General features: G+C 26.6%; 1 protein-coding gene across 2 annotated transcripts in view; it reads left to right on the forward strand.

Annotated features, from left to right (window-relative positions):
• The window catches only part of LOC100204954 (collagen alpha-1(II) chain), an 86912-nt gene that overhangs the window by 41343 nt on the left and 29036 nt on the right, over positions 1 to 16533 (forward strand). For both annotated transcript variants that reach the window (XM_065791359.1, XM_065791360.1), the window contains exons 11-29: positions 4179 to 4232; positions 4323 to 4367; positions 4579 to 4632; positions 4812 to 4856; positions 4970 to 5023; positions 5246 to 5299; positions 5538 to 5591; positions 7354 to 7407; positions 7914 to 7967; positions 8087 to 8131; positions 10153 to 10206; positions 10570 to 10614; positions 10711 to 10764; positions 10998 to 11051; positions 11175 to 11228; positions 11366 to 11419; positions 11553 to 11606; positions 13342 to 13386; positions 13531 to 13575. In XM_065791359.1, the coding sequence (XP_065647431.1) occupies positions 4179 to 4232; positions 4323 to 4367; positions 4579 to 4632; positions 4812 to 4856; positions 4970 to 5023; positions 5246 to 5299; positions 5538 to 5591; positions 7354 to 7407; positions 7914 to 7967; positions 8087 to 8131; positions 10153 to 10206; positions 10570 to 10614; positions 10711 to 10764; positions 10998 to 11051; positions 11175 to 11228; positions 11366 to 11419; positions 11553 to 11606; positions 13342 to 13386; positions 13531 to 13575 (972 nt within the window). The remainder of the gene's footprint in view (positions 1 to 4178; positions 4233 to 4322; positions 4368 to 4578; positions 4633 to 4811; positions 4857 to 4969; positions 5024 to 5245; positions 5300 to 5537; positions 5592 to 7353; positions 7408 to 7913; positions 7968 to 8086; positions 8132 to 10152; positions 10207 to 10569; positions 10615 to 10710; positions 10765 to 10997; positions 11052 to 11174; positions 11229 to 11365; positions 11420 to 11552; positions 11607 to 13341; positions 13387 to 13530; positions 13576 to 16533) is intronic.

Below are 16533 nucleotides of genomic sequence, written 5' to 3' on the forward strand. Positions count from 1 at the left end.
ATGTTTACTAGTTATGATGTCATCATTAGCAATTTCCAAGTTATAAATAAGTTCTTAAGCTTCTTAAATTAGCTATTGTTGTGATTTTATTTATTGAAACAAAAAAAGTGTATAAAAACTGTTGTGTTATTTAGTGCAAGGAAAAAAACTTTTTTCCTTGCGTAAAGTTATCTATATAGATAATACATAGTATTATCTATATAGATAAATACATAGCTATGTGTAAAACCTAGTTAAATTTCTTTTTGACTATCAATAACAAGAACAACATTGAAAGCATTGTTTAAAGCATGTCTGATGAACTTGATATGTTGTTGATAATATTACTAATATTTTTTTTTTTTAATTAATAGTTTTAAGTTTAATATATTTTCAATGAGAAATAGCAGTCATCATATAGCTGAAGCATTTAGAAAATGATTGTATGTTTTTCAAACTATTGTGACACGAACACAAAAAAATATAAAATGATAAAAAAATATTTAAAAATTTAGAGTAAAATTTGATATTTAAACATTCAGCCTAAAATATGATAAACATATTTTTGATACATACTTTGGATACATACTATTATGATTATCTATATATTTATGATAAACATATTTTGGATACATACTATTATGATTATCTTGAAGATAATCATAATAGTATGTATCCAATACACATCAAGTTGAATTTCTAATTGTAAAAAAAAATCATGCACAGAAATGGAAATGCCCTAAATGGAGAACCCAAGTTTGAGTGTAAGTTATTTAAAAACCTCTACGATTAACACACATTCATTAATGAAGTTAGATATTTTTATAACAAAGCAAACTATTTAGAATTATAAACCTAATGTTAGGGTTAGAAGCGCAAATATGATGTTAAAAAACATAACAACAAACATGATGTTAAAGAAACATAACAGCAAATATGATGTTAAAGAAACATAACAGCAAACATGATGTTAAAAAAGTATAACAGCAAATAAGATGTTAAAGAAACATAACAGTTTAAATGTTTTTTATTGACATCTTGATAACTACCGTATATACTCACGTATAAGTCGAGAAATTTTGGACAAAATATTTACTCTAAAACAGCAATTCGACTTATATGCGGGTCAGAAAAAAAACAAATTTATTCCTAGAAATTTTTTTTCGTATTTCTTATTTTTTGATTAAAAAATGTTTCATTTAATAATGATTTTGTATTAAGAATGTTTTTTATTAAATTATTAAATTAAAATGTGTTTTATTAATTACATTACAAATATGCTTTTGAATGAATGTTTTTTAGAATGTTTTGAAGAATGTTTTTTATTAAATTATTAAATTAAAATGTGTTTTATTAATTACATTACAAATATGCTCAAATTAAAATCATTAATTTACAACCACCCAATTGTATAGGATATTCAAATAGTGTTTTAATTTATTTGAATATTTTTAATTCGTATCAAATAATAAACTGAAGTGCATCAAAAAATGAAACGAAGTCGGAATTCCTACGAAGCTGGATTTAAACTTAGAGTTGTTGAACTTGCTGAGATTAATGGTAACTCAAATGCTGCCAGAGAAAATAACATTGATGAGAAGCTTGTGCGTGACTGGCGAAAAAATAAAAAAAATCTTTCTGAAATGCCAAAAACCAAACATGCAAAAGGAGGAGATATTCCATCGTTTCCTGAATTAAAAAATGAGATTAATGAATGGGTTTTGGACCAGAGACAAAATGAATGCATAGTCACAAGAGGGTTCATTCGTTTTTGCGCCCTTCAGTCAAAAAAAAGTGAAAAATACCAAAATAAATCAAATATTACCACATTTAAAGCATAGGTGTAGTAGATTTATGAATCGAAACTCATTAACACTAAAGCAAAGAACAAAGATTGCACAGAAACTTCCTGCCGTTTTAGAAGATAAAGTTTATTCATTTCATTCTTTTGTCATTAATCTACGGAAAAAACATGACTACGACCTTTCAAAATCGGAAATATGGATGAGACTCCAATGACATTTGATTTGCCAGAAAACCAAACAGTGGACATGATTGGCTTAAAAACAATTATGATCAAAACAACTGGACATGAAAGAACTCATTTCACTGTTATGTTGGCTTGCATGGCAGATAGAGCAAAATTAAAGCCTGTCACCATTTTCAAAGGAAAAACTCTACTTAAAGGTGCCAGATTTCTATCTGGAGTCGTTGTTCAAGCACATCTTAAAGGTTGGATGGATGAGCAAGGCACACAATCCTGAATAAGCAATGTCTGGAACAAAAGACCTGGAGCCATGCAGAGCAAGAGATCATTGTTGGTTTGGGACATGTTTAGGGCTCATCTTACAGATGGTTGTAAGAAAATTGCAGTCGCTCTTAAGACTGACCTTGCTGTAATTCCAGGAGGCCTTACATCTGTTCTCCAGCCATTGGATGTCTGTCTCAACAAACCCTTTAAAGATCGACTTCGCAAGATGTGGACCGAGTGGATGAGTTTCGGTTCAGCAACTCTAACAAAAGGAGGCAACTTGTAAAAACCAGACATTACACTTGTTGCAGCTTGGGTCAATGAGGCTTGGAAATCAATCCCCGAAGAAATGATCAAACATTCATTCCTGAAATGTGGCATCAGCAATGCTATGGATGGAACTGAAGACGATGCTTTGTTCGATGATGAGGCTGAGGATCTGGCAGATGTTGAAGCCTACTCGGAAGATAATAATCACACAGATGATCACATTGGAGATGTTTCAGAGGAAATCTACAATGAACTTTTTGATGATTGATCAGATAATTTCAATTTTAATATGTTTACCTATGTCTGTACTAATACAAAATGTTTTCAATTTACATAATTCTTTAATTGTGTTTATGTCCTTATATTTACAATAAATGTTTTAAATAATATTTTCGACCGCAAATTTTTATTTTGAATCCGCTAGTTTTCAATTTTGGACAAAACTTTCACTCTGAATTCCCACTTCGACTTATACGCGGGTTTCCAATTTTGGACCAAATTTTCACCCTAAATTCTCACTTCGACTTATACGCGGATTGACTTATACACGAGTATATACGGTAGTTACTTTTATTTACTATATATTTTTGAATAGGTGGTATGAAGTAATTTTCAACCAAGCTGTATGTCACTTATATTGAAAAAGATAGAAGTCTGGCAGAGTAGTGTCTAGGCCACAAAACAGTGGGGTAAAATTTTACTGTTTCCAAATAAGTTAAAGGCTGAGGAATATATAGCAGAGCGTTGTCACATTGCAAAATAACTTTTTTGTGTCTTTATATTTTTTTTGTGCTGAAAAAAAATCTTGTGACCGTGCAAGCTGTTCAACAGCTTCAGATATCTGCATTGTACATTTATTCAGTAAACCAATGGTTTGCCCAACTGTAAGAGATAAATCTTCAACTATTGAGTAGTGAGTTTCTTCTCTCTGCTAGAAGAATAAATACTAAAAATGCTAGTATTGCACAGGAATTCCATCTTTCATTATTTAATGAAGTATTTTCTGAAACCTCACTTCAGGAAATACTCCAGATTCTTCAAATAAGGAGATTACCCGAGAAGAATCAAAAAAATTCTAGAAAGTTTCAGAGATTTCTAAAAACATCCAAAACAGTCCAGAGGTTCAGGAAAGTTCTAGGCTTTAGAAAGTCATAATGTTACTGCCTGCAAATACTATTTATATAGCATTTAATAAATTTCGTGTTGTGGATGATCTTTTTTGAGAATTAATTAGATTAAAACCCATTTTACTACATATTAAGCTTAGCACATAATAGCATATTCTTCTCACTTCAGCTTTTGAAATGCTAACCTTAATTCAGACATTTTCTTTTTCATAAAAAGAAGAAAAATTTATTTATCTGTATAACTTGTTATTTATATTTAATAGATTGAATATAAATTTATACTGTAGACATTTTTTTTTAACAAAAATATGCATTTTTAGTATTACTTTAGTTTCATTGATTTTAATGGCCACCAGCCTCAAGCTTCAACTTAAAAATTTTGTAGTTAAGACCCAATAGTGTAAACTCAAAGCAGTAACATTTATTAAGTATTTCTCTGTTTTTTGTTTTGTTTTTGGATATGGCAAAAATGGGTAATAACGTAATATTACTAATCAAAATATTACTTTATAGCAGCCCCTAATAAATACTATATCACTATTTATATGTAGGGTTATCCAGGAGATCCAGGAATTGTTGGAGCAGTAGGTGAAGATGGTCCACCAGTAAGAACTCTGTTTTGTAACTGTTTTTTGTTCATGTAAAAAATTGTTAATTGATAAATGTTAAAATGAATGTAAATTTTAATCATCTAGGGTTTGATGGGAAAGATTGGACCACCTGGTCGTATGGGTGAACCTGTAGAGTTTATTTTTTTATTTATTATTATTATTTATTCATTATTTTTACTATTACTTTTAATATTTATTTTCTGTATTATCTATTTTTCTATTACTATCTCATTGTTACATTATTATTATTATTATTTGATTACTGTTATTAACCTTTAATTGTCTTTTGAAAAATACAACTTTTTCATATCGCATTTATTTATTTCATTTAAATTTGCAGGGAGATCATGGGTACCCAGGTCCTCCAGGTGCTTTTGGAGAACAAGGACAAGAGGTATTTTTTAAGCAGTTTATGTTAAATAATGACTGTGGACCTGCATTAGTTTAGAATAGTTAAGTCAAACATGTAAATGAATAAGGCACAGAAATAATTCTTATAAATTCAATATATTAAGATTTATATATTCTAATAAAAGCTTCTTTAAATTATTTTACTGATGTTGTTCTATATAGGGCATAGCAGGTGATCATGGTCCACCTGGTAATAAAGGAGACAAAGTATAATAATCTTCTTCAGACTTTTGTGATTATGTTAAGTTTGTTATATCATTATTTTTTTAAATCAATTTTAATGTCTTGCTTGTATTATCTTCCATTTCTATAATTTTAAGGGTGTTGATGGAGCCATCGGTCGAACAGGAGTTGTTGGAATGAAAGGAGAAAGGGTGATGACTTTTTTTTATGTATTATGAATATTTTTTATAAAAGGTAGGTGTTTTTGCGAATTAAGGGTGTACCCATTAAATTCTCACATTTTTAAATGTAGGGTGGTGCTATTTTAAATGTGGGGTAACGCTATTTTCAAACACATAAAATTTTTTATTTAATAATATTTCTTTTTATTTATTTGTTGCATTTTAAATACAAGTTTTTGTTTTTTAACACAGGGTGTTCCTGGAATAAAAGGTAACATCGGAGAAAGAGGACCAAAAGGGAAAAAAGTAAGTAAAGTTTTTAAAAATAGGACAGGTGTTTTTAAAAATAGGACAGATGTTTTTAAAAATAGGACAGGTGTTTTTAAAAATAGGACAGGTGTTTTTAAAAATAGGACAGGTGTTTTTAAAAATAGGACAGGTGTTTTTAAAACACCTGTCCTATTGTTTTTAAAAATAGGACAGGTGTTAAATTTGCATATTTATGATTGATTTAGTTTAATGTCATATGACTTTTTTGTGCTAGGGTATGAATGGTATGCCAGGTCCAATTGGTGTTCCAGGAATTCCTGGCTACAAGGTAAAATATATATCGAATGACAACCTTGTACAAATACTGAAATAAAAATTTTGATATATATAAATACATATAATTATCTTTACGTGTGCATATAATCAACAAGTGTGCATAATAAATAATTTTAGAGCTATATAGTTATTTGATAAAGTAAAATAAAAAACTTTATTTGTTTTGTTTTTTATTTTTATTGTAAGTTTGCAACTTTAAACTTGTTTAAAAAATACATGTTCTAATCATATACATAAATAAATGTATAATGCATATATATATATATATATATATATATATATATATATATATATATATATATATATATATATATATATATATATATATGCATATATACATACATTCACACATACATACCTATCTATTTTATTCATATATATAGCTAGATGCAAACTGGTAATAATAAAATAGTATTAATCATATTTTTATTACATTATGTCTAATTTTGTTCCTTGTGGTGTTATTGCACATAATGTATTACAATCTTGTATGTCTATCTTATATCTATTACTTTATATCTATTACTACCTTGTATATCTATGCTTGTATTACTATCAAGTAAGTTTCATCAATTCTAATCAAATATATTAAAAAAATATATATAGCATTTCGAAGAAATTTACAATAGTACAAATTTTAATATAAACTAAGTACTTGAAAATACAACATAAATTATAATGCTATTAGAATTGAAATCTTTTTTAAATGTTAGTTTACCTCCCCAAGATCAAGAAGGCCACTACAGTTGAGGTGGCTATATTAATTGTGGTTATAATCCTCTCTCAATTCCAAAAGATAAACCTTGACAAACAAAACTGTTGAGTGGAGAAACAAGTTGAGCACAGTACTACCAGGGACTTGGTGAGGATCAAACTTGGAACTTTTTTCTTATGAAGGGAGCGCTCTACCACTACACCACAACCGCGTTTAATTATGTTTTTTAAAACAAAAAGATTACATTATGCTGATTAAAATTTCATGATATTTTATGTACTACTTAGCTTATTATATTTTTATCAATTTTAGTGGACATCTAGTTCTCTTATTTTTTTGTGTGTTAATAAGATAGATGTGAATCCTAGATTAGTCTTAAAATATTTTTTAATAATTATTTTTCTGTGGTAGCAATAATAACATCTTCCTTGATTTCTGCCTCTCTTTTTTTTCTTATAATTTTGTATCCTTGCTATTTATAATTGCATATAAATGTATCGTTATTGCATGAAAAGTTAAAGATTTTTGTTTAATGGTCAAAATAACTTGTTAAATTTTTTCTGATATTATTATTTTTTTGTTTGAGAACATGTTTTAATTTTAAATATATTTTCTTTTCAAATTTACACCTTGAAATTTCAAACTTACATCTTGAAATATAAGTTTGAAAAACAGCTGTTATATAAAATATTTTCTTATAAAAATTATTAAAATTTTGAAAATATTTTTATTTATAGTTATTACAAGTATTTATATGTTTTAACACTTGAATTAAGAAAATTTAGAAAGACTAATCATGAGAAAATATTTCATCTTTATTAAATTTGCTACCTTTAGACTTACTAGATAAGTTTATGTAAAAATTATACATTTGTTATTAAAAATGCATTTGTAACTAGGCATAAAGTTAGTTTTTATTTGTTACTAACTGAAATTTTTAATGCAAAAATTTTGTTGCTGCTGTGACCCTAGTATTTATGAGATTATTATTTAAATTATATTTTAAGACAATGTTTTCAAATTAAATTTATTTTTTCAGGGTTTTCCAGGAATGTTTGGTGAGGAAGGTACACCGGGTACTACTGGAAAAAAGGTATTGTTTTTTGTTGAGTATTTGAACTAAAAATTTAAAAAAAGCTGATGGAGCCAGCTTCATTCACATATGCTGATGGAGCCAGCTTCATTCACATATGCTGATGGAGCCAGTTTTATCATTTATGTATGCTGATAGAGCCAGCTTCATCATTCACGCCAGCTTTATAATTAATGATGTTCACCAAGACTTATTAAAATATGCATCAGGATCATTGACGACCATCAGGAAGTCTTGCAATAAACTTTAAAAAATTTATTTATGAAAGTTCTTTGCTAATTAAAAATCAATTAAAAAAAAAAAAATCTTTTAATTTCAAAATTATTAGTAAAAGTTGTTTTTACTATTGTAAAAACAATTTTTTTACTTATTGTATTTTATATTTATAACATGTAGCTTTCAGCTATACAGCTGTACAGCTTTACTTTAATCCAGCTGTTGCAAGTATATTGGCTTTAAATGTGCATAAAACTGTAGATAAATATAAAACTTTGTTTTTTTCAAAGGGTGAAAAAGGTTTACAAGGTGAAAAAGGTATTGCTGGCAGTAAAGGGGAAAAGGTAATCTGTTTAATCAAAAAAATCTGTTTAATCAAAAAAATCTAAATCAAAAAAAGGGTTTGGTTAATCTAAAATAGTTTAAAGTTTTTTTCTTTAGTCAGAAAAATTTTTCTTGTTAGGGTTCTCATGGCAATTTTGGAAATAAAGGTTTACCTGGAATAAAGGTAGCAATTTATAGATTTTATATATATTTATATATAGATTATACTATATTTATATATAGATTATATATAGATATAGATAGTTTATAATTTTAGAACAAAAATTTAGAACAAAATAAACACAAGCAGTAATAGCACAAAAAAAAGTTTAATGAACAAAAAATTAGTATAGAGTAGTAAGCAATATATTTATTTTTTACTTTTGGGACTGAAATAATGCTTTCTCAGCATTGCAACGTTCTGCGCCAACTTTTGTATACATAATTGCACATGTCTTTTACAAGATTTTTATCAACTTTTTTTTTTTAAAAAAAATCATTTTTTTAAAAAAAAAGTAATTTTCATTTTCAGCTTCCCAATTGTTTTCATACACGAAGCATTAATTCTGGGACACATGCCGGTTTATCAGCTTTTTTACATAACAGATATTTTTTTCATCAAGGTAGTCACACTTCATCATTTTTTCATTAAATTAGTCACACTTCTAGCATAGTGTAATAAGTCCAGACCAAAATATATAATTATCATTACTGCGATGTTTGTTGATAAAAGGAATCAATCATTTGATGATGCAATCATTTTTGTACACTGTTTGGTTAATTGCCATTCTTTCAGGAACAATAAATGATTTTGAGATTCCACGAGAGGATATGGTAATACACAAGAATTTTTTTTCAAGTTTTTACACTTATATTTTACATTTTTTGATGCATTTTTTTGGTTTATCTGAATAAAATCCAGCATTGGAATTTTTATTTGTATGTTTAAATTTAAAATAAGACTCATCATCAATAACGAATTCAAGGTTTCTGAATTTGCAACAAATTCTGCCACACTTCAGTTGCAACTGCTTTAATGTTACTCAGTTACTAATAATGAGTGTGATCAGGGATTTTTTTTTTTTTAAAATAACAAATGTTTGTTTTGTTTTTTAATGTTTTTACAATGTAGGAATGATCACACTTGAATTTCTTCGCAATTTTTTGTTGAAGTTCCGAATCCATTATTCAAGAGAACTTTCAGGTGATTAATGTTCCTAGCAGTCATTATTTTTGGTTTTCTGCCTGATCCATGCATACAGGACTTCGGCTCATTGTTCTTCCACTTTGCCATATAACATTTGATAGTTCTTTCGGGGTGATTAGAGGCAACAAAATACTCTACAATGTTCTTCGTTTTAGTGTTAGAATGCAAATTACAATAGTTGTACAATTGTTCAATTAATGTTGTCAGCTTCATTTTGGGATAACTTTTTTTAAATTAATCTAAACAAAACTGTCAGTAAAAGATAAACGCTTTATTAATAAAACAACTAAAAAAATAGCTTTTCAACATATTCCTGGTTAGAAAATTTATCAACACTGATCAAAAATGCTCAAATCAAGTTACACTTTACATGAAATTTTTATTAATTTTAATTTTTTAATAAGGTTTACTTTTTTTTATGCTTGGTTTAGATTTTGTTTGAATTCTGGAGTAGTGTTTATTAATGGATCATGTGTTTTATATACTTTTTAGGCTCATTTAGTTCTTTAGATTTCGAAAACCTCAATTATATTAAAAGTGAACTCCAGAGAGACATGCCAAAGATATTTTTATATCTATCCTTTTATCAATTTTATTGATTTCTATTCTGTTTAGTAACTTAATTAAAACAAAAACAAGTTTTGTAAAGTATTACAATTGCAAGAATGTTGAAATAAAAAGTTTGAGAAATTTATTATAAGAATATAAATTGGCTTATGTGCATTTACTCTTATCAATATACTATTATGATATCACACTGGTCATGTTTCACATCTCATTTTTATTACTGTCAACATTTATTCAAATAACAAATCTTTGTTTGTAGGTATTTCTTAAGAATTGATTGTTTTAAATCAACCACTTTAAAATCAATTATTTTTAATAATTTTAAGCAGCTATTATAAATGATATATGATGCTTTTAAACTTTTTAAATACTGTAACTATTGTGAACTTGGGTTTTCAAATATTTAATTTAAATAATTTATATATTTATAGGGTTCAAAAGGATATCCTGGTGAAGTTGGAGAATCTGGGATGGAAGGTCAAGTGGTAGATGTTTTTGTAAATTGTCTTTATATATTTTAATTGATATCAAAGGAAAAGTGAATAATATGAGGTTTTTTAGCATGTAGTATAATATAATTATGATTAACTTTAAATAAAACTAATGATAGTAATTAATAAACTAAAAAGTTAGAAAGTATTTAGCCAATCATAAACTAGAGTTTATGATTGGTCAGAATTTTTATGACTTTTCTTGTTACTTGCTGAAATATTTTTCTACCTATGAAGTTCCTGATGTATTTTTTTTTCTTAATAAGGTTTTTGTTGCTAGGGTGCAAGTTATTCTTGTTGCCTAATATAATTTTTGTGTTATTATAATGAAAAACTTTTTTCTTTTTTTTCCGATAGGGTGCTAAAGGCAAAAAGGGGGACTTAGGAATTCCTGGTGAAAAGGTAGTTATAAAATTATTTAAATGTTGTTTTATAGTATCTATTTTTAAGTATAAATAAATATTGATGTTGTTAATATTAACTTTTCTATAATGATAGGGAGATAGAGGCGATGAAGGGCAAAAAGGATTTTATGGTGAAAAAGGGAACAAGGTAAATTTTAAATGCTTTATTTTTAATATAACAAAAAGTTATGAATATTTGGTCGTGGTTATAAATATTTGGTTGTGGTTATAAATAGTAACTTATAAAGTTATAGACTGTTATGAGTATTTATTTTAACATTATTAATAGCTCTTCGTTGTTACTATTGTTATTTATTTTATATTTTATGTTTAAAGATTTTATTATATTATTATTTTTTTAAATTTACCGAATATTTCCAGGGTAAACGAGGAGTTACTGGATCTCCTGGTAACATTGGTTTGAAAGGACCTCAAGTATTTTTTAGATTTTTTTTTGCTTAAGAAAAGTTATAAATTTTAATATTAATCAATTATAAACTAAAAAATCAAGAAAAATATTAAATATATGATTTTTATTTTATATAAGCATACTTTTAGGGGCAAATAGGATTACCAGGAAATATAGGCCAACCAGGTGTTGTAGGCATCAAGGTAACAAAAAAATTAAAATTAATTATTTAAAAGAATAAAAATAAAATAAAGTTTTTGTCTTTTTTAATTTTTTTTTATTATTTGCAATTTTTTGTAAAATTTTAACACTAACCTATTATGTTGACTCTTTGATTTAGGGTGACAAAGGAGAAGTTGGTGCAACTGGTGAAAATGGTAATCAGGGACCAGAAGTAGGAAGTTCATTTTTAGCAACATGTTGTTCGACATATTGTTTATTTATGTTAATATCATTATGGTTCATATTATTACTACTGCCTGATTTTAATTTGTAATGTAATTATTTTTGTTATAAAATGTTTTTAGGGTAAAAAAGGCCAATCAGGAAAAATTGGGAAAAGAGGAAAAGACGGTCCAAAGGTTTTTTAAACATTTTAAAACTAAATCTATTTTAATAATAATACTTTATCAAAGCCGTTTGCTCTAACAGTTGTTGTCATCAAAGCTCTAATAATATGTTGTAAATAAATAATAATATGTTGTAAATAAATAATAATATGTTGTAAATAAAGTTCTAACATTCTTTCGTAACACATTTAAGGATCTTTTGAAATTTTCAAACCAATTTAATTTAATTTTTTTTTGGGATTTATTAATTTTAGTTGCATTAATATTTCTATGATTGATCTGACATAAAATTAAAATAGTTTGTAAGTACTTAAGCTAATATAAAATAATTTTTAAGTACTTAAGCTAATATAAAATAGTAATAAAGTTAAAATCATTATTATTTCTAGAAGCTATACTTTTATAAATTTGTATGGTTCATTTATTGTTCTAAACAATTTTCATTCTATAAATAAGTACTATTGACTCATATAATGAGTTTTGACCTCAGCAGTAGAATGAAAGTATCAATAATTATTATAATTAACAGTTTGGATTTAATGATAGTGTTAATAATAATATAAGTATGTATAAAACTAATGCAAACAAAGTCTTTAAACAATATTGAACAGATTGCATTGTTGAAATTTTTTATATTACTTACATTTTGCTTGAGAAAGTGTTCTATTCGACATGAGAGTTTTGACATTATAAAGTTCTTTGTATTTGCATTTGTATTTTCATACTTATGAGAGTTTTGACATTATAAAGTTCTTTGTATTTGTATTTGTATTTTCATACTTATCCTTATTAACTATCAGAATTTACTAAATTACCATAAAACTAGTTTAATTAAATAATTAACTCAAAACAATGTAGAAACGTTATTTTGTAATTTGGTATTTTTAACATAAAAATATTTATTTTCTCGAAATTTTACACAATCATGTTTTGTCTATAACTATATAAATAAAAATGTTTAATTTCGTGAATATACAGATTATTACAATTTAATTTTTTTTTTAAAAAGTCAGTGAATAATTAACTAAAAACTTATAATATAGAAAAAAAGCCAAGCAATATTTAATTTTTTTACCAACAATTGTATGTAAAATTTAAAAAAATTTTTTATATATCAAAATTATCATTACATGCTTGTGTTATTAAAATGATTTTTTATTAAACAAGGTATGCTTTTATGTCAAGCAAGGTAATAATTATTTATTTGTCTCAATAAACCAGTACTTTTTCCCTTGATACTTAATGGGGGCATGCAATACAGTTTAATGAGGTTTTGATTTGAAATTTAAATAGTAACTAATTTGAAAAAATAAAATTTATAAACCGTTGATTGCATTAATAAATTTGAAGTTTGCAAAGTTTTACAAATGTTGAATATAAATAAATAAAATATTGCTGGAAGCCTTGGTTTTTGCAACTATTTATATACCATTAATGTGGACACCGTGTAAAACAACCAATAGCTTTAAAGTTGTGGACCATTTGTAACCAGGTACCTATTTTGTTAAAAGCAATTAATCATGTTTTGTAGATTATGTGCTTAAAAACAGGTATTTTGTAAATTGCAATTGTATGGGTAAGGCAACAAGTAATATGAGTAGCATGTTTAATAACACATACCTATCTTGTTAAGGGTAATTAGAAAATAAGTATTATGAGTACACATTTGTACAATCATTAGGTATTTCCTTATTTTTTTGTTATTTTTAAAATTAAAAACATGATAAGCTGATAATTTTTGTTTTAGGGAGAAAAAGGTATATCTGCAAGTGATGGAGAACCTGGAGAGTCGGTTAGTGTTGATCTTGTTTTTTTGTTTTTTTTTTCTATAAAAATAATATAAAAACATTTTTGTTATTTTTAAAGTAATAACCAAATATTAATAAGTCAAAGCATTTTTTATATAAAGGTTTATTAGTACAAAAATTATTTTTAGGGCCAAGTTGGTGATGATGGTGATCTTGGAGAGCCAGGTGCTATGGTACATAAAACAAGCATTTTCAAATTTTTCAATATAATTACCATATTTTATATTATATTCTATTCAATATAATTTGTTCAATATAATTACCATATTTTATATCATATCATGTTTAATATAATTTCTACAAAGACTTTTATGAAAGGAACATAATATCTGACAGATGATTGTATTTTGTGAGTGCACAATTCATGAGCCAATATTTCATTGTATGTGTCAAATATGTTTATTATTTCAAAATTTATTCAATATATATATATATATATAGAGAGAGAGAGAGAGAGAGAGAGAGAGAAATTTTAAAGAAATTCACTATTATAATATATTTTATCTTGAATGTGTAAATTTTTGTTACACTTATGGCGAACATTTTTGTCACAGAAACACAATCTGATACCTCTTGTGAAAGCAGCATTATGTTGGTATGAAGTTGGGAACCATAATAATGATCTTGTTCATTTGTACTATGAGAATAGCTTAGAAATATAAAATGGTCTATGGTTTTTGCTGTGTTTGGTTTAGCAGAAACCTATAGACCATATAGATAACTTTGCTTGATTCAAACTCTAATAGCAGGATTGTTAATGAAAAGACTCAAAAAGTACAAAAGAAAAATACACAGTTCTTCTATATGCTATTTTTCTTATTCTGTATTTGTTATTTTATTTGTTACTGTTATTTTATTCCAGATATTGTCTCATAATCAAAGGATTAGGGATCGTCTATAAAGTACGTATGCTCGGAGGGGAAGAGGGGTCTGCAGATGGCGTATATGAGATGGGAGGGCAGTGGGTTGATTATATATAAAAGGAGATTCTAAATTTAAAAAAATATCATAAAATGTATGATAAATTGATTAAAGGCGTAGGTACTTTTAGGGAGGTGGAGGGTACTCAAAAAGCGTACTGCAAAATATGGGAGGGGATCGACGAAAAAAAAGTGTACATACTTTATGGACGCCCCCTTAGGCTGAACTGCTAGAAAATTGTCTTGTAAAAAACTGCTTGAAAATTAGAATTTTCTTGATTTCAATGTCAGGTTCTGATTTTACACAGAATCTTGTTGTTTGCTGAGATGTAAATGGCTTGATGAAATTTTTAAGTTTGGTCCAAGATCCAATTAAATTGATAGTATTCCTAGTACAAGCTTGGCTTGAACCCGTGTTACTGTTAACAATGGTAACTTTTTTAATTCTATTTCTGTTGGTCATGGAGTTTATATAATAGAGATTATTGCAAACATATCTTTAATCAAACATGCTGAATACAAGTTGACAAACCGTACAAGTTTTAAAGATTATTTTTTAACACAGTTATTTCGGGTATGGAACTTTTGCAATCCTAAAATAAGTGTGATAAAAGAATGCTTACTATAAAAACCAAACTTGAACTAAAAAAATAAATTTAATAGCAAGTATAGAAGTTAATGGAAGAAAAAACAAATACAAATTTTTAATTTAGTGTGGATATACATAGCGTTTAAAATCTTAAACAGGGTGTCCATGCCTCCTGAAAAATCCTAAAATATCTTAATATTTGAAAAACCTCCTAAAAAGACCTAATTTCTCCTAAAGTATAGTTGATTTTCTCAAGTACTTGTAAATTCTCCTAATTTATTTGTCTTGAGTATAATGCATAAGCTATTATCAGCCAATCAATAAAAAAGTTAATGAAGTGGTTCAGACTTAGAGTTAGTACTGTTGTATACTGAGAGAAAATAAGTTACTCAAATGTATATTTAATATTTTTGTAATATTTTAATAATTTAAAAATTATATTCTAAAAAAATTCAAGCTTTTTTTTCTTATTTCTGTGTAAGTTCTGAATATCAAAATTATTTTTATTAAAATTTTATTTTAATTAAGTTGACCTAAAAGCAGTTTTGTATTTTCAGAGTAGAAAATGTCAGTCAAATATAAAGCTAAATTTTAAGAGCGGTTAAGAGACAATAATTATAAAATTATTTTAAAATATTTATATATGGTTAAGTATTATGTTATTACCCGATATCTTTCTTTTAATTACTCCTTTTTGCCAAAAGTTTTTTTCTAAAAATATAATTTTGTAATATATTTGTTTTTTTAACTTTTTAAATCATCACCTAACATAAGAATGAGAAAGCCACCAGCTAAATGCTAAATTTTTAAAATAAATCAATCTGCATTGTTTAACGATATTTTTTGCAAAATATATTCTGAATTTTTAAATATGACCTAGATGATTGCTGTATGTTTAAAAGTTATATCTGTTGCTCTCCAGTTCTGTAGCCATCGTTGGATTGAAAATGAGAAAGTAGCAAAGAGAGCTATGGAAATATGGCCATAAAATTTACCAATTGTTACTAATACTGTAGACTATTTTGATGGTTGACTTTAAAAAAATTTTACCAAAAAGCAAGCAACCTGGTCAATGTAAGCCTGCGCAATAACCAGTTATGAATACCTTTTCTCGTGCTATAAAGATGTGTTAATCCCTATAAAATTCCAGTTTTTTGAGGAAACTGCCAAATTGTTAAATTTTTGTTAGTTTTCCAAACCAATAATCCCTACACTTTTTTTTGTGGAAACACTTGAGAATTTACTGAGGCTTAGTTCAGCAAAGTTTATCAGAAAAGAAGTTTTGCCTGAAGCATCCACAACTTTTAAATTATCAAAAGTTGATAGTTTATCAGTAATAACAAAAATCAAGTGTTGGTCACAAATATTGATCTTGGGTTCAGAATGAAATATGAGTTGCAGCTACTGATATCTAGAAAAAAAGTTACTGATGCACAAATACGTAATTTAAAACAGAAGTTCAACAGTTTTTAGTTACAATGTGCAAATATATGGTTGAAAAAAGTGAGCTAAACTCATGTTTTACCAGATACTTGATGTGTTAATCACCTTTGTACATGGTGGAATCTCATGAGATGTGTGAACTTTATTTTGACACAAGTTGCTGCTGAAATTAGTTGCTT

This window comes from Hydra vulgaris, chromosome 02 (assembly GCF_038396675.1).
Source record: "Hydra vulgaris chromosome 02, alternate assembly HydraT2T_AEP".
NCBI lineage: Eukaryota > Metazoa > Cnidaria > Hydrozoa > Anthoathecata > Hydridae > Hydra > Hydra vulgaris.